This window comes from Rhinolophus hipposideros, assembly GCF_964194185.1.
Source record: "Rhinolophus hipposideros genome assembly, chromosome: 20".
Lineage (NCBI taxonomy): Eukaryota > Metazoa > Chordata > Mammalia > Chiroptera > Rhinolophidae > Rhinolophus > Rhinolophus hipposideros.
This window is the reverse complement of record NC_138066.1, coordinates 31885503-31901027: the sequence shown is the minus strand read 5'-3', so window position 1 is coordinate 31901027 and position 15525 is coordinate 31885503. Positions and strand designations below refer to the sequence as shown.

General features: G+C 55.7%; 1 protein-coding gene across 1 annotated transcript; it reads right to left on the bottom strand.

The window, feature by feature from the left end:
• Positions 1 to 32: 32 nt before the first annotated feature.
• Positions 33 to 15081, bottom strand: SAMD14 (sterile alpha motif domain containing 14). Its single transcript, XM_081028140.1, has 10 exons — positions 14757 to 15081; positions 11285 to 11342; positions 6096 to 6262; positions 5365 to 5653; positions 4494 to 4581; positions 4324 to 4398; positions 4059 to 4218; positions 2692 to 2811; positions 2450 to 2605; positions 33 to 1644 (listed from the first exon to the last, which is right to left on the bottom strand). Exons 2-10 carry the CDS (start codon positions 11325 to 11327, stop codon positions 1489 to 1491), a joined length of 1254 nt encoding a protein of 417 aa, XP_080884266.1. The 5' UTR covers positions 11328 to 11342; positions 14757 to 15081; the 3' UTR covers positions 33 to 1488.
• Positions 15082 to 15525: the final 444 nt, after the last annotated feature.

Genomic DNA, 15525 nt, shown 5'->3' with positions numbered 1-15525 from the left:
AAGCCAACCCCCAACTGGGACAGACACAAAGGTCACTGGCACGTCATAAGTGTTTATTGAAATAAATTGAGTACTGCCTCCCCCCTTCACATGCAGGCGGGCACCCATAGAGCTCCCGATAGGTTCAAGGACCTGGGTGCCTTCCAACCTCCCCACCGGCCCCTCCACCGGGCCCAGATGGTGCTGGTGCCCCCATATCTTATTTCCCTCTGAAGCCCCTCTCCGAGCACAGACAGCAGAGGGGAGGAACGGGCTGGGTCCCAGGGACAGATGGCCCTCAAACCACAGGCCTGGGCAGGAATGAGGAGTCAGCATGCACTGGGTCCTGTCCACTGCTCCAGGCAGATGGGAGGAAATGGAGGAGGCTTCTAATCAGAGGCCCCCTGACTCCATTGGTAACTCTGGCCAGTGCTCCAGAAGCTGGGCGAGCTGTTGGCCAGCACCAGACCTGAAAGCTCCCTTCCTCCAAGGACAGATGCTATTCGTAAGCTGATGGGATACACTCCACCCCCTTAGGGCAGGGGCTGGCCCCACTCCTGGCAGTCTGTGAACCAGAGCCTGCAGTCTTCCAGTTCTGGAGCCCACTGGGCACCAGGGCAGAGGGGAAGGGATGGCAAACCCCTCCAATCTAGCAGCTTCCAGGTGCCCTCCTAGATTTGCCTCTGCTTGGCTAGGGTGAGGATTCACCGGTTCAGTCCCTCCTAGGCATTGGTGGGTGGTGTCCTTTGTCCCCACCAGCTCCCAAGTTTGCTCTGTTTCCAGGGAGGGCTCAGGTACTCGGTGAGAGAGCAGGCCCCAGGAAGGATAGACCTGTGGGGATGTCATCTCCATTGGAATCACAGGACTGAGAAGGGGAAAAAGAATTTCATCCTCCCTTCTCCTGAAGTCCTTGCAGAGACCACGTGGGATAACCATGCTGTTTCCTCTGCTCTCCTGTTGAGGCAGACTGGGAGTCTACCCTGAGTGCAGCTTGCTGCAGTGCCCACCAGTCTCCCTGGGAACAGAACAGCTCTCCCCACACACAGCCACCTTGGAGAGCTGAAGAGGAACAGCTCCATCCACCCACTCCTGCCGAGATGTTCAGCCACCTCTCTGAGCCCTGGGACCCTGGCGCCGTCTCAGGGCCTCTGGAAGGCAGGCAGGCAGACGTCCTAGCTCACTGCCGGCCCCAGCACCACTAGGGCCTGAGGGCAGAGGGTCAGACCCGTGTGCCTCTGGGCTCCTAGACTGGATCAGCCCTAGTCTCTCTGCCCTCTTCCCATAGTCGGCCCCCTCCCCCAGGAACTTTGCCACATGAGTCCTTGAAATCGATTTATTACTGGGCCCTGTCCCTGGAATCTCCCTTTCTGGGGGATCTGGGTCCAGACAGACTGACGGGGTGAGAGAGGGTATGTAGCCCAGAGAGCGTGGGGCCAGGCCAGCCCAAGCGTGGCTCCCAGGCCCCCCTCCCTGAAGAGGCCTCTGCCCCCATGCCTGCCTCACCCTCCCCTAGCTCTTCTTGGCCTCCTGCTCCCTGCGGCGGAGCTTCTCACGCTGCCGTGCAGCCTTCTCCTGAGCCTTGCGCTCCTTCTCTGCAGCAGCTGCCAGCTCCTTCACCTTCCGCTTCACCAGTGCCCGGTCATGCGAGCTGCTGAGCCCCAGGCTCTGGGAGAAGAATCGAGGGTGAGGGAAAGCGCCCCAGAACCACCCCAGGTTCTTTGTGCTCCAGGGGTACCCTCTCTGGAGCCCCGCCAGCCCTCTCTGAAGTGAAAACTCCACCTCGCACGCTTGCAGATGGATCAGAACTCTCAGGGCAAGAATTTTGAATGGGAGTGGGTTGGGAGAGAGGAGGGTGGAGAGTACCTGGCCCTTTGCCTGTCCCCCTTCCCACAATCCTTGGCTCCCATTCCTCTACCCAGGATTTCAGCCTTGGCATGCCCCTACCCTTGCCCTGAGATCCAGAGATGGACAGCAACTTGCCCAAGATCACACAGCTGGTTAGTTCGCAAGACCCCTCCTCATTGCAGACTTCCTCTCTACTCCTTCTCCAAGCAACTCAGCAGAGGGTGGGAACAGGCCAGAAACTCCCCAGCACAGAGATCAGAGCCTTCCAACCCTGCTACCTCCCCACCCTCCCATTTCCTACTATCACTGGCCTCCAAGACCGAGAATCAGACAACGTGATCAAGGCAGAGACTTGTTTCCAGCTGTACTGGGAGACTCATCAGAGTCAAGAGTCAGATGATATGATAGCCCTAGAGCGTAAGGTCAACCTGGAGCTTGAAGGTCAAACTGAAGAATTGGGCATGAGTTTCAAGTCAGATGGGGGACATTAGGCCAAAGGGTGTGCCTAGAGGTCAGAGGTCAGGGCCGTGGCCCCAGAGGGAGTGACAAGTCAGAATGAGGGAATCCCAATCCTCGAAGTTTGCCTCAGGCTCCAGCTGGATACGGGCCTTCCACTCCGACCCACCTTCAGTTTGCTTCCATCCAGCTGCAAGAGCCGCGGCCCGTCCACCTGCCGCGCAGCAAACTCAGCGACATGTTGCTCCAGGTTGAGGCTGTGCAGCCACTGGCCCACCTGCTGACTGGTCCACTGGTGGACAGCGGGGAGAGGTTCATCCAGGAACTGGGATGGAGACCAAGGAGAGTGAGGGGGCAAGACATGGCCTGTGGCCTGCAGCCTGGCAGCGTCAGGGGCCAGGGCTGGCTCACCTCATCCGAAGACTGGGACAGCGTGTGGTAGGGATAGGAACACTTGGCCTCCTGCCGGGGACCACTTGGGATCTTGGGGCTGCTGCTGGGGGGTGTGGAGTCATCACTCAGGGTGGATTCCTAGACAGGAAGGGTTGCATGCCACTAAGGAGAAAGTTGCCCCCAGCCCAAGGGAGTCCCCACAACCCCCCCGCCCGCCCCCATTTGGAAGGAGATTGCTCAGTGCACCTGTGCATGAGCCAGGAGCTTGCACGTATGACATGGTGACTTGTGTGAGACATCAGCATCTGAGGCCTCGGGGAGGACATGGGGCTAGAACTGAGCCAGGCAGAATAGTTAGCAGGAATGAAGGAGGTCTCAGGCTAGGTGCTGATTCCTACAGGCAGCCAAGCAGGATTCCCCCAGGCTGGGACAGGTGTGCTTGTCTTGTGCCTCCCCACCAGAAGCTGACGCCCTGGCTAATAAGTGCCTGATTAGAGGTCCTTTTCCTCACTGGACTGTGAGCTCTATGAAGGCCTGGGCTGTTCACTGTGGTACTCGCAGGGCCCAGCATAAGGGAAGGAAGAAAGGGAAGGCATGCCAGGAGGGAGGAAAGAAGGAAGTCTAAGGTCAGAGGGGACCCCCTTCTTCCCTGAATTTCCAGCTGTCTGTCCCAGCAGCACATGAGGAACAGAACCACAGAACAAGCCCTGGGCTGGGGTCAGAGCGTGGCAACGCAATCCAAGCATGTCTGTACAAGTTCCTTCTCTCTGGACCTTCATTTGGTCATCTGTACACTGGGGATGGGAATGACTGCCCTCCTTACTTCACTGAGCCTTTAAGTGAATAGAACACGCAAACATGCCCTTGGAGCTTTGTAAACTATAGAGTGCTGTGTGAACACAAGCAGAGGCTCAATGGTGCTTGTTGCTTGGCCTCACTTCTCCCACAGGGTTGTAAGCTTTGTGAGCACTAGCTACGCTGGGGTCCTATTCATCTCTGTATGCCCCAAACCTTACCCCACCACACAGGTAGCTCAGCTCCTAAGACAGTATGTGGGGCTGAAACTGAGCCAGGCAGAAGAGTTAGCAGGGAAGGAGGAGACCTCCGGCTGGGTTTACGCAAGGGGAACCATGGTGTTTGCTGATGTGTATTGAATGGAGGAAGCAATGAACGAATGAACAAATGAACTACTCAGAATATGAATGAGTGAGCGCATGAATGCATGAACTCAGAGATGGATGAGTGCCTGAAATCACTGAATTCGTCCACGGATGGACAAATGGACGTTAGGAATGCCTGGATCCTAGCCTGAGCCGGGGTGAAGTATGTCCTCATGCCACTTGAGCCCAAGAGGCAGTGTGGGGGCAAAAAGGCCATGGACTCACCTGAGAGGCTGACTTCTTAGGACTGAAGCTCTCGTGTTTGGGGGAACAGGCAGGGGAGGTGGTGCTGCCGGAGGATGGTGAGCCCTTGCCGCTGTCTGTGAACCAGGAGAAGGGCAGGAACGGGGAGCCCCCTGACCTGCCGGATCCCTCCACCGACTCCCTGCGGAGAGAGCACCCTGCGTGGGTGTGGGCACGGAGGCGAGTGCTGGGCCCACCGCGAGCTACGGGTGGAAGCTGTGGCTGAGGTGCCACGGGTGCCTCTTACCTGCTGCCCATGGACAGGCGGTTGCTGCCCTTCTCCTTCCGGCTCTTGCTGGTGGATGCCCGACGTAAGGTGACCCTGGGGGACGACAGGGGGGAGGGGCAGTGCCGCCCACTGTGTTACCCGGTACCAGACAGATTCAAGCCTTTGGTTCTGGCCCCTCCTCCACTCACCCCAGGTCTAGGAACTTTCGGCGCGTCTTCTTATCCAGGCCGATGGTGGGGCTGGCTGGCTCGGGTGGGCTGGCATCACGGCTGTCATCTTTTGGGGAAGAGGGAAGGAAATAACCCGTGTGGCAGCCTGCCTGCCTTCTTCAGCGGCCAGCGTGAGGCAGTAGAAATTCTCTTGACTTAGAATCATGCAGCCTGGCTCTGGTGCCCGTCACTAGCTGTGTGACCTAGGAAAGCCACTTTAGCTCTCTGAGCTTCCTTCATTTCAAGGACGGGAATAATAACACCTGCCTATTTCATGGAACCTAAGGGGATGTTTATGAAAACCTTATGCAAACCGTAAACCACTGTGAAAATGTAGGGACCACTGCTATTTACTGTTAATTTTATCTTGGCCAGTTTCTAACCAGCTTCCCATCTTGCCTCACCTGTCACATCCTCAGAGAAAACTTCCAGAATGCTTCCAACCGGCTCCTTTCACCCCGATATATGCTCTCCCACCACCGTGCAAGTTTCTCACATAGCACTTGTTACAGCTTGTAACTATATACTTAATTAAGGGATGATTTGATTGCTTCCCCCACTGCACTATAAGAAATTATTTCATTGTCTCTCCCCAAAACGACAAGCCAAGCCCCAGGAAGACGAGAACGGCAACTGTTTGCTCGTACGTGTGTTCCAGTGCCCAGCAGTGTGTGGCGCATCATAGGCGCTCAGTAGATGAATGAAAGAAGCGCGATGTTACGTGCCCCGACCCCCCACCCCAAGCCATCGGGTCCCACGTTGTCCAGCCCTGTGCCTCGGGGCCACCGGAGCGGAGGGGCCGCTGCGGTTCCCGCGCGCACCAGCAGGGGGCGCCGCCAGGCGCGCTCACCTTCGCTGTGCGGTTCTGCGCGCGGGTGGCGGCGCACGAAACTGGGCGAGCTGTCCGAGGAGGGCGCGGAGCGCGGCGGCGAGCAGGAGGCGGCGGCCAAACCTTCGTGAGAGGCGGCGTTGTGCAGGGGCCGGTAGCGGGTGAGCGGCGAGGGCGGCGGCTCGTCCTCGTCCAGGCTGCGCCGCAACCCCGGGGGATCCAGGCAGAACGAACCCCCGGCCGGGGACCCCGGGCCCGAGTGCAAAGGCGAGCGCAGCCGGTGCAGGGGGCTCCCGCAGCCGTCGGTCACCTGCGGGAGGGGGCAGCCGCTCACCGCCAACCCTTCTCCTTGCTTCCCGGAGGGGCTGGGAGCCGGTTTCACCCTGTAAATGGGCAGGAGCCTCCGAGAGGGTGTCCGGACTCCTGGGTCCTTCAAAGCCCGGGCAGAGGGGTGGCTGGACAGTGACAGGTAAGAGACTGGGGCTTTCAGTCACATGGGCTGGGCTTGAATCCGGCCTCTTTCACTTACTGTGTGACTTTGTTACCGAACCTTTCAAAACCTCCATTTCCTCATTTGTAAGATGGGGCTGATCATCCCTTGCTTGAAAGGATGAAATGAGCCAGAAAAGAACGCAGCTAATGTTTGTGAGCATTGTTATGTCAGAAGCCCGGGGTGTGGTTTCCTTGGAAGAGCGGTATGGAGGGGCAAAAAGGGTGGGTGGGGTATGTGTGATGGGGTGGGCTGCCCCAACCTTGCCTCCAGGCCCATCGGAGCCTTCCCCGTCCTCTGCAGAGCTGGCACTGTCCCGAAGCCTTGAGCGGGAGGGCCGGTGTCTCCGTCCCTTGGCCAGCAGTTGGGCTCGGGCTTTGTGTAAACTGCTGTCCAGTCTGACGGTCTCGGGCACAGCCAAATCCAGGTCTGCAAAGCGGGTGAAGGAGGTAGAGACCAGACACAGGAGGACAGCAAATCCAGAGGCCCCCCTCAAGTGGCCACCTGCACTCACACCCCAGACATTCAACAAACGTTTCCGAGAGCCAGGCACTGGGAGTGCAGATGAGATGGGAACCGGTCTCAGTCTCCAGGAGTGCCAGATCTGTCAGCACGGACATACAGCACTGTGATGGAGCCTCTCACAGGCGCAGAGGGCAGGACCGCCCTGTTTGGATGGTCGGAGGAGGGCACACCAAAGCTGGGTCTTAAGGGCTGGGTGGGAGTCTGTGAGAGAGGACGTTGGCAAGACTGGTACGTGCACTGCTGGGAAGTAGGGAAGCAGGGGAAAGGGGGCACCTCCAGGCACCTGGAGAGTAGGTTGGTGGAGGGAAGGGCTGGGGGATGAGGCTGGAGAGATCATGGGAACAATGGCTACCACAGAAGAAGACCTACTATGTGTCAGACAATGTATATACATCATCTCGCCTCGTCACAACAACGTGGCAGACTAGGAACAGCTATTAAGCACATTTTAGAGCTGAGCAAACCCAGGCTCAGAGAAGTTATCCTGACTGAAGCCACCAGCTAGCAGTAGTCTGGGATTTGAGCCTGGCTAGTCTGGCTCCAGAGACTGGCCCTGCTGGGGACCCTGGCTTGGTGTGCCATGCTCACAGTCACACTCCTGAACATCTAGAGGGCTCACGGTTGAGTTGGAGCAGAGGGACACTGCCCCCTCCCAAACCAGTGGCAGCAGCAGGGAGGAGAGTCCACAGTTCTGTGAAGCCTGTCTCCTGTCCTGGGTCCGTGGCTCAGGGTAGGTCCTGGACGAGGAGTGGAGGGAGTGTAGGCAAACCCAGGGGATCATGCATAAACGCTGTTGCTCCTAGTTTCATTTCTCATTTGCTTCACCCAAGAATGAAGCCCTCACTCTGCAGTGTCTCTCAGTCCCCGAGCTTGGCACTGGGGTCTCCAGGCAGAAAAGCTTCTTCCCAGACTTCAGAATGGGTTAAGACCTTTCCTCCCCACTCCACCCCCAGTGATCTCAGGGACCCCTATCCCATCAACCATGACTATTCTAGGTTGCCTGCCTCTCCTTCTCTTGTCTGCAGACACCCCATACGCCACCCTAGGCTTAAATAACACCTATGTCTACTCTAGCTCCGGCCCCACCAAGCTTGGGCACCTCAGCACCTGCCAGGGAACTTGCCACATCAAGGCACCAGGCACCTCAAGCTCAGCCCGTCAAAATGAACCCACCACCTTGCCTCACACTGGCTTCTCCTCTGTTCCCTTGGCTCAGTGAAAGTTCCCGTCATCCACCCCGTTCAGACAGCTCCAAGCTGCCCTGCCTCCTCAACCCCAGACCCAGTTGGTCATTCACCTATCCAGCTGCCTACTTGATATTTCCACTTGGATGTTCAGTGGGCATCTTTAACAAACATGTCAAAAGTGGACTCCCCACCCCGCAAGCTGCTGCTTCCAGTCTGCCCAGCTCAGCAAACGGCAGCTCCGTCCTTCCAGCTGCTTGGGCCAAACCCCTGGAGTCATCCCTGACTCCTTTCTTTCCCTCCCACGCTACAAACTGATCTATCCACAGTTCCTATTAGCTCTACTTCTGAAATATATCTAGACGTACTGAAATATTTATGGTGAAACGACAAGATGTTTTGGATTAGGTTCAAAATAATCCAGGGGAAGAGGGCTGGAACGTGCAAGGGGAAATAGATGAAACAACACTGTCTGGGAGTTGACAATTGCTGTAGTTGAGTGACGAGTAAATGAGCGTAAGAGGGCATACATCATGCTATTCTCACAACTTTTGATTTCCCACAATAAAATATTGTTTGTATGTGTCTGTTCCACACACTCCTATACATGCATACATATTCGGAGAAAGAGGGAAAAGCACAGGAGAAGAGAAAAGAGGAGAACAGGGGAGGGGTGGGGAGGGAGGAGAGAGGAGAGGAAGAATTCCTCATCGCCTTTTGCCTCCCAGCTGGTCTTCACTCCTCCTCCTTTTCCCATCTACAGTCTATTTTCAACACCAACACCAGAGTGATCCTGATAAAACATGTCAGCCCGTGTCACCCCTCTGCTCAGTACCCTCCAGTGCCTTCATTGCACAGAGTAAGAGCGAAAGTGTCCCAGTGGCCTTCCAGACTGAGGCTGAGGCCCGTACCTCTGTGAGCTTCTGCCTTTCTCCATCCCTGCCCTCCACTCCAGCTCCCCTGGCCTCCTGGCTCTTCCTTGAAAGCTTAACCTGCACCTCAGCACCTTTACATGTCCTCTGCCCTTTCCTGCAAGGCTCTTGCCACAGATTTTGCATGATTCTTCCCTCACCTCCTTCAGGTGTTGGCTTAAATACTTTCTCTCATTGAGGACTTCCCCGACCACTCAATTCATAACTGCCAGGACTGCCATCCCTATTTTTCCCTACATCATTTATCATTCCTTGGCATACTGTATATTTTTATTTTATTTATTGCCTTTCTCCACCCGTTAGAATGTCAGGTCCATGAGGGCAGATGTTTCTCTATTTTGTTCATTGCTCTTCACACAGGCATATTATTATTGGAATAAAAGAACACAGATTGGCCTCCTCACACCCCCTGGAACCTGGCCTCTGCTTTCCAGGGATTTATCCATCCTTTGCTCCCTATCTCTGGTCTGTCTCCACGCCCACTTTCCACAAGCTGGAAGAAACTTCCTAAAGCATATTTCTGACTGTGTCCTTACTCTCCTGCTTTTGAAACCTGGTGGGGGTGGGGAACGAGGGATGGCAGTGGTTGTCCCAAAGCCCACAACACAAAGTTGGCCTGGCTGAAGGAGGAGGGTGGACCAGAGAGGCTCTTGCAGTTGTCCGGGGACAGCTGGTGGTGGCTTAGAGAGGGGAAAGGTTCTGTCAAAGGAGTATCTTGGACCCCAGGCTTGACACCACCATTCTGATCCTTTAGCTGCCCCTGCTTCACTTCTGGTGTTTCCAGGCCCTGCGGCTGAGCTGGGAGAGGAAGCCCTCTGTCCTCTTCCGGGACACAGAATCTCCAGGCATTGCCTGGAGGCAGCAAGGATTGAGGACTGACCACAGAATAATAATAGCTAATACTTACTGAGCTCTCACTGTGCTGGGCACCATTCTAAGTGCTTCACAATTACTAGCTCATTTAAACCCACCCACAACTCCAAGAAGGAGGCACTCCCAGGATTCCCCAGGCAGCCTTAATTTGCCTAAGGGCTTATGGCTGGTGAAGAGCAGGCCAGGGTTATAGGTAGCCTGGCTCTGGACGCTCCGTTTGTAACTACCCAGCCGGCTATACCTCCTCTGAGGCCTAGATGGGAGTGACTTGTGAGTCCAACCCCTCATATTACAGGTGAGGAAACTGAGACTGGGAGAGGAAAGGTTTGGCTCATGGTGCAGAGGGAGGAGTATCCAGGTCTCCTGGCTCCCAGGCCAGTGCTCTTGCTGCACGGGAGGTGGGGGGGGGGGAGGGGCAGAGATGCAGAGGAGCTGACGAGCATCCTCTACCCCTCCAGCACTCAGAGGGTGCCCAGCCACCCTGGGCCAGGGAGAAGGGCCCTTTGCTCCTGACTACGGGCCATATCAGGACCATGGTCATCTTACTTTGGGAGATGTAGGGAGCAAGATGGGGCCAGCTTCTCCACCAGTCCCTTGCTTTACCAGGCACCCCTCACCTCCTTTTATCCCTTCCTCCAGATCCCCTCTCTGTCTCCTCCCTGGCTGGGAGTTACTCAGGCCTTGGGCAGTGGGAAGTCATGAATATTTAATTGCCTTTCGCATCAGGAAGCGGGCAGGGCGGCTGCAACCTCAGCAGGTCAGGGAGAAGGAAAACAGAAAGGGTTGGGATGAGAGGAGGGGGAGTAGAGGCTGAAAAGCTCCAGAAAGAGGGAGCTCATCTCTGTCGGGACAGATGTCTGGCCAGGCCTGGGTGGAGATGGGGCGGCTCAGAGTCTGAAGCCCAGCGGCAGTTTAAGGCTGCGGGAGTCCTGGAGGCAAACTCTCCACTCCACAGGCCCCAGGAAGGGGAGCTGGAAGTGGGTTCCCCAGGAGCCAGCAGGCAGCAGTTCCTGGCATTGCCAGGGCATGTGGAGGTGGCAGGGGAGAATGAGGTGAGCAGGGGAGGGGGAGGAAGAGAGGGGAAGGACAGCAGAGATAAGAAAAAGGCAGGGGAGGGGAAACTGGGAGGCCCTGTAGCATTCCACATGCAGGAGGCCCTCAAGGCCACACACACAAACGGGAGTCCTGAAGCCTGTACACATTAAAGGCTTCAGGTGGCTTCTTTCTGTCTCCACCTCTCCCTCCATGTTCCTCCATGATCCTTTGCTCACTGACTCCTCCACCAAATCTAGCTAGAAAACGGCCTTTCCACCCCAGTGCATGCTGGGAACTCTGCCCTGCCAGGTGGTCTTTCTCCAAGCCCCACAATAGAAAGACTGCAGAGAGTAAATGATGGTGTAGGCAGGTGTGTGCATGCACCCCAGTGTGTATTGAGGCTGAGTGTGTTTTATACATTTAATTTCCATTCACATCCAAGCAGAGTGGGGTCCCTTATTTATGCGACTTGGAGGTAATATGTGTCACCTGTGCTGGAGGATACAGGTGTTCAGCACTGGGAGTTAGGAAGTCTGCAGTCCCAGTTCTGCCACTGTGATCTTTAAAGCAAGTCGCTTCAACACTGTGCCCTAGGCTCCCTGTCTGTAAAATGGGCACACTTCTTAGCATTATTGTGAGGATTCAATGATACAATGTGTGTGAGATGGGAGTCCTAGTCTAGTACCTGGCATGGGACAAGCACTTAATAAATGGGGATACTTGTTAATATAGCTGTTGTTGTAATTGGCATGTCCACTCAGATAGTGGTGACAAAGAATCAGGCTGTAAGGTCGCTACACACACACACACACACACACACACACTGTAGTCCCCAAGGGACTCTACCCCCACCCCTCCAGTGCTAGGTGGCCTTGGCTAGAGATAGGGCGAAACAGACTTACCAAAAACCTCATCCACGGGTTCTCGGAGCTTTGAAGACGCCATGACTCAAGAAGAGAACTAGGGAGGACAGTGGGGAAGAGAGAAAAAGACCACTGATAAGAGGTTCAGGCTGGTGGAGGCCAAGGAGCTGCCTTCCCTCAGAACTCTTCCTCCAGCCCCTGGAAGAAAAATCATCTGAAACATAGCCCAGATTGTCGGGGTTGGAGCAGGAGGCAGAAAGCGGAACGCAGAGGCAGAAGCAAGTCCAGGGTGTCCTGAGGTGGTGGACCCCGCTGATTTGCTGTGTACCTCTACCCGAGTCACAGAAATTTTCCCCTCACTCTCTTGGGCCTTTTCATCATTTGCCTTCTCTAAAAACTTTTAATCATTGTAAGTTGTCCAACACAAAATCTAAGAGCAATCTCAGAGACTATTAAATCCAATGCTCTCATTTTACAAATAAAGAAACGGGAGAATGACTGGCCTAAGATCATATAATAAGTTAGTGGCGCAATCGGGACTAGAAGTCAGGTTCTTTCATCTATCCATCTACCTCTACCTCCATACTTATCCACCCATCTACTTCATTCACTCATCCATCATCCATCCATCCACCCATCCGATATCCACCCCATCCACACATTCACCCATCTTTGCATACATCAGTTCATACCATCCACCATCCATCTTTTCATCCATCACCCAGTCCTGCCTCCCCCACCCCCCCATCACTGGTATATTTACCACCTGCTTTCCTCAACATGAGCTGTTCAGGAAGCTGGTGCCATCGGCAGCAGGGCCACTGTTTTTGACAAACTCACAGTTCTAGACAGGCTCACAGATGCCAGAGGATATAAGGAATACTCACAACACAACAGTGGACAGTAACATCTCTGACACATTGAGTACGTTCTGGGAAGTGTGGCTGGGTAGGGGTTGGTTTTGTTTTGCTTTTGGAGGCAGGTGGGGAAGCAGGATATATGCAGCTGAAACAATTTGGACATGTTTCCTAGCAGATAGGATTATAGCGGCTCAAACCAAAGCCTGGATGTTAAGGAGCAGGGGAATACCAGATGAGGGGAGAGCAAGGAAGCCCAAGGACAGGGGCATACTGTGTGGCTAGGACATGGTCTCCAATTACTTCTCACACTCAGGTCCCCATGAGAAGGGCCAAGCACTGGTCTAGACCATACGTTTGGGAAGTGTAGGTAAGCTAGGCCACATGCCTGCTGGGGTCTTTTCCAACTCTGTTATTATATCTTTTCCTCTTCTGTTATTATATAGAGATCATCTCACTGTGAGCTGGCCAGGCTTAGGATTCTTAGTTTCCTCACTTTACAGATGGGAAAACTGAGATGCCAGAGATAAGAAGCAGTACAACCTTGACCCGGTTTCCTGCCCCTCCGCCCTATCCTGGATGATGATCTGTAGTTTTGGAGGGTACTTATAAGGAAAGGACACTGTGAGGAGAAAGGTAGAGGGAGGGGAGCTGATCCGTATAGGTTAGGACTGGGAGGAGCTTCAAAACCACCTCCACCCCAGGCTCCAAGGATTCTTAGGGCTGAAAGCAGGAAATGAGGTATGAGAAGGAGCCAGGGACACCAGCCCTCCAAGAACCCTCCTGTCATTCTTGAACTCTGGGTGCAAGTCCTAGAACCTCTCTACCTGTCCTGAAGGGTGAGATGGGAAGGGAAGCTGCCTCTAAGGATAAACGGAATTCCCTCATTCAATCATAAGGCTTCATTTGACCAGGACCCAGCTGCCATCTCCTCCAGAAAGCTGTCCTAGATAGCCTTCCCTCCTCCCATTTGTCTACATAATTTCTAAATCCGCTCTTCCCCAACGACCGGGAAATGAATTTTTCATACTTCATCGATTCCCTAACTCGGTCATCTCTTCCCCACATCTGATGGGAGCTCCCTGAGGAGAAGGGCCAGTATTCCCCACCAAACTAGGGACTCTCTGAAGATAAGAATGGAGGCTCCCTGAGGACAGTAGTGGTGCCTGCTCTTAGACTACCTGAGATGGAGATCCCATGTGTTCTTTTTTCTTTGTAATTTTTATTTTTGAATTACAGTTGACATTCACTATTATATTAGTTTTACCATGTGTTCTTATTCAAGGTCCCAGTCCAGGGTGGAGACCCTCTTGTGGATGGAGCCCTCTTTCAGGTAACTTCTGGGCTGGGCTGAGTCTTCCAGCTCATACTCTGCCCAGTCCATCCTGATTCAGCACAAACTGCTTTCTTTCCCTCCCTCCTTCAACAACTAACTCCCTGAAGTGTGTATGGGGAACAGGCCCTACACTGTTCCACGGAGAACTCTGGGAAGCAGGATATAATAGAGGTCACCAGGCCCCTCCCACCAAACCCTCAGTCCCAAACTGAGTCTTGGAAAATTAGACCCTGACCCCCCCATTCACACTCCTACACACACACACATACACACACTCACACTCGACCAGGTAACTACCACAAGGTGGAAATGAACCTGTTCCTCCAGCCACAGTCTTGGGCTCTGACTCTATTAGGCCACTCCTTTTAATTCCTGGAGGAGGAGCACCAATGACCTTTGACCCTCCTCTGGGAGAAACGGAGGCAGGTGAGATCTAAGGTTCCTGGGGGACCACGGTGGTAAGGAGAAAGAGAAAGAAAGGGGCTCAGCCCTGGAGAGGGAATGGGGAGTAGGAACAGAGACAGACCTACAGGTTGGTGGGGATGTCAGTCCACCGATGCGCAGAGAGAAGGAAGAAAGTGCAGGAAAGAGATGAGAGAGAGTGGAGCCAGGGAAAGCCCAAGTGGAGAAGGACCACCAGCAGCCCTGAGTGAGGCCCAAGGGATGGTTGTGAAGAGTGAAGGAGAATCTGCTGCCAGGAGAGGGGTGGCTTCAGCGGAGCAGACTAGAGGAGAGAAGCCCCGAAAGAGCAGAAAGGGACCAAGAGAGAAGTGCAACTGGGAAAGGCGGGGAAGGAATGGCCGGAAGAGGAGGCTGGGGGTAGAGGGAATCAGTTGTGCAGCTAGAGAAAGCCGAGTCCCCCTCCTAAGGGCCCAGGTTTGGGGTGTGGGGCAAGCGTCAGAGGCCCCTCCAAGCGCCACTGCAGATGGGGTGGGGGTGGAGGGCAGGGCACCTACTGCATTGCAAGGGCCCCTATCCTCCAATGAGAGCCTGGCGGCTAGTTTCTTTCCAATCCATCAGTCCAACTCTGCGCCGGGCAAGAAAGAGTTAAGCCCTCTCCCCCTCCCCCCACACCAGTTTTTTAAAATTAATTTCTCCGGGCGGCGGGCGGGAGAGGATTAGGGACACAAATCCTATCTCCGCCCCCTCCCCTGACAGCCCAGCACCCTAGCTCCGCGCGGCCCCCTTAGGGATACGGGAAGAAAGGCCCATGTCGCTTCATCCCATCTAACCACTGGGGGTCCCACCGCGAGCCGGAGTAACCCCCTGGCCCCGCTTCCCCGTCCACCTCGGGGTCCTTGGGATCCCGGCCCCTCACCTCCAGCATCAGTCATCTTCAGCGTCCGGCGCGTCGGGAACCCTTCGGGCCCATGGTGCTCCGGGCGGGGACCGGGCAGGAGAGGGGCGGGGGCCGTCACCCCGGCCGCGGGGGGCTCCGGGCTGGCTCGATCCGCTCCATCCCGGGAGTGGAGTGGGGGGTGGACGAGGAGGGTCCGGAAACCGGAGGGAATGGGGGGGGAGTGTGGGAGAGAAGGTTTGCAGAAAGCTGGAAGCTCGGGCGGGGCTGGACCAGGAGACCTGACGGGAAGATGCTCCGTGTTCCGTGCGTGTGTGTGTGTGTGTGTGTGTGTGTGTGTGTGTGTGAGAGAGAGAGAGAGAGAGAGAGAGAGAGAGAGAGAGAGAGAGAGAGAGAGAGACCTCCTCGCCCCGCCCGCCTGCCAGGCCCGGCCGGACGCGGGCCCCCAGCCTGGCAGGCCTACACGCGGCGGGTCGTGTCGCGTCGGCGGGGGTCCCCGTAAGGGGCGATGCGGGGGGGCGCGTGGCGGGGAGGCCGGGCGCCCGGGAGACAAAGAGCGGGAGGAGGGGGAGCGAGGGGAGGAGGCAGCGCGCGCGGAGGGGAGGAGGCTACCGGGCGAGGGGATTCTGAGTTGCCTACTTCTCGGCCCGCGGGAGTGTGGGGGGAGCGGGGTGGGGGGGGAGCGGCCGGGGAGCAGCCCTGCCTTACGACCCACGGGTCTACCGCCTCCTCTGCAAGGTCCGTAAGGGCTCCTGATTCATCCACTCGACAGACGTCCACCGAGTGGTCG